The sequence below is a fragment of the Fulmarus glacialis genome, unplaced genomic scaffold, assembly GCF_000690835.1.
Source record: "Fulmarus glacialis isolate BGI_N327 unplaced genomic scaffold, ASM69083v1 scaffold17815, whole genome shotgun sequence".
Taxonomy (NCBI): domain Eukaryota; kingdom Metazoa; phylum Chordata; class Aves; order Procellariiformes; family Procellariidae; genus Fulmarus; species Fulmarus glacialis.
Genome location: NW_009215136.1, coordinates 15929 through 22623, shown reverse-complemented (window position 1 = coordinate 22623; position 6695 = coordinate 15929). Strand labels below are relative to the sequence as shown.

Sequence of the window (6695 nt, the reverse complement as noted above, 5' to 3'; positions counted from 1 at the left end):
GAGTGGAGGTGGGGATGGCAGCTAGATCTTCTGCTGTGGAGAGAGAGGGAGAGATATTAGCACGCCCAGAGAGCGAGCGAGTAGTGGAGGCATGATCATGGCCTCGATGGATCGGGCAGCAATTGCAGGCAGCAGCGATCAGAGCAGAATTTGGCTGGCCAAAGCACCCCTAACAGCACAGCAGGATCTGTCACCGCTATTCAGATTGGGCAGGACGCTGCGGGACATACCAACATGGGGGAAAACACGGCAGCATCCTCCTCCGCCTCCTCTACCTCAGGCTGCGATTCCTGCCCCTCCTCCTGCTGCAGACACATGGGGGTTAGTAGGAGCGATGGAGCGGGGTGGGGTGTTAGTTGTGGGAGCCCAGTTCTCTCCTCCACCTGCCAGCCAGGACAGTGAGGTGTCATCTCCTACGCCCGAGTCCCACTGACTCTTCCTTCAATAGGAAGAGCTGCTCACCATCAACGGCGCTGCCTTCACCAGCTCCATATCTCCAAGGTCACCAGATCGGTCCAGTGTCCTGCTGTGGTCCCTCTCATTGAGTGTGGAATAGTTGTCTGGAGCAGGAGAGGGGACAGTCAGTCATGTAACCTCCATGGGAGGCAGCATCATCCCCATAGGAGATGTGAGCTCTGCCCCCTCCCAGCATACCAAGGAGGCAAGACGCCCCCCTTCCAGTCCCTCTCCTACCTGGTCCCATGTTGCTCATCTGGATCTCCTCCCGGGAAGATTTCTTGTCTACAAGCATGAGAGAGCAGCAGATAAGACACAGCCCCTGCAGCCATGAGCAGGCAGAGGAACTGCTGCCTACCCCTCCTAGAGGAGCCCAGACATAGCTGCAGCTGCAGCACTGTTGACCCAAGGATGCTACAGTACCTATGTTAACTGCAGGCATCATTTCCAGCCCTGAGAAGCCATCTAAAGCCCAAATTGATGGCCTTGTGTGAGCAACAGTGGCTGCCAAGAAAGCCAGGGCTGAAGAGCAGGGAGGGGACAAAGGCCAGCTGTTCTGGGTACCCACAAGGCGGAAGGATGGCAATGGTGCTGAAGGGAAGGCACATACCTGTTTTTTGGTTCCTGTCGATGAGAGGCAAGGTGCTGTCATCAAACGAATTGCCTCCCTGGGTCCGAGAGGCATTGCTCAGGTTCACCTGGAGTATCAGACAGTGACCACTCACACCCTGGCCCAGACACTCCTTCCCCATCAGGATATCCCACCCCTCCAGCCCTCAAGACCGGGACAGACCCAGTAACCCTCCCACAGCCCTTGAGCAAGGGCCCTGAAGCAACCAGAGGGTCCTCCAGAGCCCATGGTTGCACCCACATTAGAGTGGAGGTGGCCTGCCTGGACTGGGTCGGGGCAGCACCCAGCCCTTAAGTAAGGGCAGTCCCAGCTTTTGGGGAAAAGAAACCAGCCCTGGAGAACCTTGTTCTTCAGCACTGCCACAATGGCTTTTAGTACTGCAAACTTTCCTGCCTGCAGATCTGCACGCTTATGTGTGGGACACAGGGCTTAAGGCTTTACAGAGTGTTTCTTCCTTAGTAGAGACTTCCTGCCAGCCATCCACTGAGAAATGGCAGAGGGGAAACCTTCAAAGGTCTCCAATCCCACCAGTAAGGTAAGAGCTGAAATCCAGTACTGCTGAGCACCAGGAACACCGTTCTCCCTGCTGCAGGACCCTACCTACTGCCCCAGCCACAACAGGGCATCCCCATTCCCCCATCCCCATACCTGGAAATCCGACTTCTTCCAGCCTTCCTTCTCCAGGGGCTTCCGCAGCTCTTTATATCCCCAGACTGACTGCAAGACAAGGGCGGCTGCTCGGACTTCTCTCTCTGAGCGGTTCCTAGAAAGAGGTGAAGAAAGAGATGTTTGAAAATACCCATGGCCTTGAGGAAGCTCCTGGAGAAGCCCTTCTCTGCCTCTTGCATTACCCTTCAAGCAGCACCTACCCAGATTTGTTGATCAGCACCAACTTCTCAATCCCCTGCGTTTCCCGCAGCTTCTTGGCAGCCTCAAGGTTGTCTACAATTACTTCATTGATGGTGTTGAGGATTGACACCACTGTGTCCTCAGAGAGGTTTTTGGCTGGGGTCTGCTGGCCTCCAGGCAGGTTCTTCACTAGGTTGGGGATGGCATGTTTACCTGGGAAGGGGAAAGAGCTGGGCATGAGCAAGCGAGGAAGAGAACTACAAGGAAGAAAAAAAAAAAGTCACTGCAGAAGGATCAGGGACAGCTGACCAACTTTGATGTCCCTCTCAGCAGAGGTCAGCACATACTACTCAGAGAGGAGCAGTAGACAGACGCTGGGCTGATGCCATGCCCATGCGCTTCCTCAGCTACCAAGATCAGGAGGAAGTTCCTGCCTAACCTGGATGGATACAGACAGCATGGTGTCCTCTCCTCTGCAGCCCTCACCTATCAGCTCTTTGTTACGCAAGTCGACGGCCAGGTTGCGCAAGGCTCCGGACGCTGCTTTCACGACTCGCTCGCTGTCATGGGTCAGGAGGTCAGCAATGGCGGAGAGTCCCTTCTCCTGGCGCAGCGCCGAGCGGATGTACCGGCCATACTGCAGGGGAGAGGCAGAGCACCACAATGTAACCTGGGCAGGCAGTCTCTCCCCGCTCCTGGGGCTGGGGACACCACTGGGAGCCCTGCCACCCACCCTCATCTTGGGAACTGAGGGTCCTGGCTTCACCCATGGTGAGACAGACTGCAAAGGTCCCATTCCTTTCCTGAAGCCTCCCTACAGGCCAGGCAAGCAAGATTTCCCAGATGGTCTTTCCATACACACCAGGAGAATGCAGGTCAAGGGGCTGTAGAGCGGCCCCAAACCTTCATCCCCTGCCCCCAGCCTACAGAAGGGAAGGAATGTCAGGGAGCCGGCTGCAAGCAGCAACGCAGACAGGCAGCCCTTGTGAAGACACACCTGGCAGGGAGCACAGCGCCCTTAACAGCGCAGGAGAGACCTGGTCCACACACAAACTGTGTGCTGCTGAACAGTATCTTCTTGGGCAGTGAGCCATGCACAAAGTGAACAGCCTGAAACAGCAGAGCCTTGGCCAACTACAGCTCTGCTGGTACCCCAAGGGTGATGCTCCCTGCTCCCCAAGGCCCCCTTCCCTGCAACCCAGATGAATGTGGACATGGCCAGCTCCACAAGGCACTCACCGTCCAACTGCCAGCGCACTTGCTGAAGCCTCTAGGATGGCTGGAGTCTTGCTTTCCTTTAGAAGGGAGATGTATATCCGGACCACTTCTGGCTGGAAGAGGAGCTCGTAGCCTGCCAGAAGAACACAGGTAGGAAGGACTTACTTAAGGGCTCTGCTAGCATCTGACTCATTCAAAGGAGCACTGCTGGGCAGACAAGGCTGGAAGCTTTTACCCAGGCTCACTGCTCCCTGGAGGCTGGATCCTTGGTACAGAGGGGGCCAGGCTGCCCACAGTACCAGAAACCCCAGCCCCCAGCACCAGCCCCGATCAAGGATGCCATGGCTGCTGCCCACAGTTCCCCATGCACAGCTGCAGCTCAGGAGAGGTTTGGGCTGAGCCGCAGCAAGGAGACCTCAATTTCAGTACAACGCCTGGCTGAGAAATACCCAACCCAGGCAAGGGCACATGGTGAGGCACCAAACTTGGCAGCTGGCCGCTGTGGTAGCAAAAGACTCAGCCCACGCTCTCAGCAGGAGGAAGGGGAAACACCCCAAGCAAGTGGCCACCAACACCGCGTTGAAGAAGCTTGGGTTCAGCTCACGCTCAGGTACTGAAGGCAGCAGGTCTCCAGCTCTCCAGTACCCTAGCAAGCAGGCAGGGATCAGGCCTTCAAGTATTAATCCTTTTTCCATGGGAACATATGCCCAGAAATGACTTCTACAGCAGCGGTGAGATTGCAGTTTACAGTTGCGAGGCCAGGTTTTCCATCTTGCTCTCTATCCTCAGCTGTGGTGAGGGATGTCCCCAGCCCCCAAAGACAGAGCAGGTGGCTTCTTGGGCTTCTACCAGAGGTGGGTGCTGACTCTTCCCACAGCTCAGGTCAGTCTGAGGAGCCACTGCCACATATTTGAGCTGCTCACAAAGTCAGGTCTTTCTTAAGTTTCCTTGTGGTTCTTCTAGCTTGACTCTTCATACCTCTGGGAGCACCAGAGTCCTCCCAGGAACCACAGGGTGTTTTGGGGCAGAAGGAGCTGAACTCAAGCCCTGGGCTAATGCCCACTGCTTGGCCAGCCAGAGAGGGGCTGAGATTCACAGCCCTCTAAGCGGTGAGACACCTGCCCCCAGAGGCTTCTTGGAATGACCCTTCCTCATGCTCATGGTGGAGAACACTTTAAGGCAGGGTTTTTTGGCTTTAAATCCTGCCTGTTCTTCATGCCCAGGAGAGAAGAGCAGACAAGAGGGCAATTGTGTTGAGAAGTCTGAGACAACCAGAGAGGGCTACCCTTCCCAGGGTTGTGTCACCATGCTGTCCCTCAGTCCCTAGGGCAATAGTTCCCTCTGCAGCCCCAGGTAGCCTGTCTGGAGGCACTGGTGACCTCCAAGCACAGCAAGCATCCTCACAACTGTCTGTGGCAGAGCTAGTGTTTTAACAGGCACTTGGGCAACCAGAAACATACCTCCTCCAAACCAAACCTCTGCCCATTTGAGAGGCTCACTTCAATGGGAAATCAACTCTACTCATTTCTCTCCTGAACTGCTCGTGGAGAAGCAGCCCTGCACATCCAAGCCCTACACAAACACACTGAAGAACATACCTTTGGCTGGAGTTGTTCTTTTGGGAAAATCCACTGTATCGGCACCAGGGTCTTCTGGGAGCTTTTTACCTTCAAAGGGCAAGCAGAGAGGCATAAGACATCTCCTCTTCCCATCCATCTTGCCACTCGCTACAAGAACAAGCCCAGAGGTGAGCTGAAGCTAAGCTACCAGCATGTCCCAGAAGGGGGCGTCAAGGGCATTAGCCACGCTGCAGGCAGTACGTGCCCAACTGCGGGGGGAACAAAGAGAGCTAGAGAAAGCACCCAATCAAACCATGGAAAAATTAAAACCAAGAGTGCACTCACCTCTGGAGAACCATTCGTCTATTGGCGAAGCGGAGAGAAGGACAGGAGAGAGGGGAGGCAGGAGGAGAGAAGTGCCGACAGCATCATGGGGCAGATCATTTGGCAAGAAAGCAAAGGGAAGGGGAAGGGGCAACACAGGAGAAAAGGGAAGGTGTGGAGTTAGTGGACATCTATCCATCACCATCCCATCACCACAGAAACCCACCATTAGCTTGTGTCAAATCCTTTGGGTAAGCCAAGCAGTAGCTCCCAAAGCCAGGGGAGGCATGGACCACTGCGTCTCCAGAGAAAGCTGCAGTTTAGCCTTCACTCAAGAGATGCCAGACAGGAGCACAGAGATCCCAGACCACCCTCAAAGTCCACTGTAGTAGATCTGTCTTTATCCCACTTCCCTCCATGCTGCTGCCACCCAACGAACCTTTGCCCTTCTTGGCACCAAAGCAGCTCGCAGCATGGGGCCCAGCGTTGTTGGCAGGGGCCAGAGGTGTCTCCTGGTAGCGCTCGGCATAGGGGATCTCACGGTGGACTTGGTAGGACAAGTTTCTCAGCAGACACACACAGTTTTCCACCAGCTAGAGAGAAAGCCAGATAGTTTGACTTGGAGCCGCACATGCCCATCCCATGTCTCTGAGCAAGGGCCCCATCACAGCTTGCAACCCAGAGCCAGGCCAAGGGGGACATGCAGCTCCATCTCAGATGGAGCTGGAGCATACCCCCATTCCCAAAGCAGGCATGGCCAGCTCTGCTGGCATGAGTTCATACTCTGCTGGGCCAAAAATCTCCCTGCCATAAGCATGAAAGGTCCAAGGAAAACCTCAAGAAAAGTTCAGGCCAATGCCTCATCAAGGCAGGATGAGGCTCTCATCAGGGAGCCCTGAGCCAGTGGATACCGGCATGGGGATGAGTGACACCACTAGACCCCTGCTGGAGGGCCAGCGGTCCTACTGCAAACTGCAGGCCGAGTGCCAGATACCTCCTGGTCAAACAGCACCCAGGGCACACCCCACACAGGCACTCTCTTCCCAAGTGGAGACTGTGGACAGGCGTGAGCCTGCACTGGGTTTTCCCAAGCTAGTCCTGTCAGACCAAATCTCTCCCTGGTGAAGATTCCCTCAGTCCATTCTTCGTCCGCCTTGGGATGAACCCAGCTTCAGCCACCATGAACAGCAGAGCACTGCTAGAGCTGGTTGACAAGGGCAGAGCTCTACATGTGCCCCAACAACACCCCCACTGTAGTACCTTGCTGTCTGAGTCCTTCTGGCCGATCTCGGATTGGACAATGTAGATCAGGGCATCCACCAGCCCATCACATTCCCGCAGCTTCCGACGGGCCTCGCTCCGCTCTGAGCTCACATTCCTGCCACACAGGACAGAACCGTCATGGGAGAGGCAGCTGAGGACAGGTGAGGAACAGCCCACACCCAGCAGAGCTCAAACCAGAGAGACTCCTGTAGCTCCCCTCCACTGAGAGAAACACCTCCAAAATCATAGAACCATAGAATAGTTTGGGTTAGAAAGGACCTTTAAAGGTCATCTAGTCCAACCCCTCTGCCGTGGGCAGGGACATCTTCAACGAGAGCAGGTTGCTCAGAGCCCCGTCCAACCTGACCTTGAACCTTTCCAGGAACGGGGCATCT

General features: G+C 55.4%; 1 protein-coding gene across 1 annotated transcript in view; it reads right to left on the bottom strand.

The window, feature by feature from the left end:
• Positions 1-37: 37 nt before the first annotated feature.
• The window catches only part of LOC104077563 (catenin delta-1-like), a 15732-nt gene continuing 9074 nt past the window's right edge, over positions 38-6695 (bottom strand). The window contains 13 exon segments of the mRNA XM_009578844.1: positions 38-305; positions 463-560; positions 694-741; positions 1067-1154; positions 1736-1850; positions 1957-2149; positions 2423-2573; positions 3176-3195; positions 3198-3287; positions 4753-4821; positions 5059-5076; positions 5477-5630; positions 6298-6415. Coding sequence (XP_009577139.1) covers positions 201-305; positions 463-560; positions 694-741; positions 1067-1154; positions 1736-1850; positions 1957-2149; positions 2423-2573; positions 3176-3195; positions 3198-3287; positions 4753-4821; positions 5059-5076; positions 5477-5630; positions 6298-6415 — 1267 coding nt within the window. The 3' untranslated portion in view covers positions 38-200.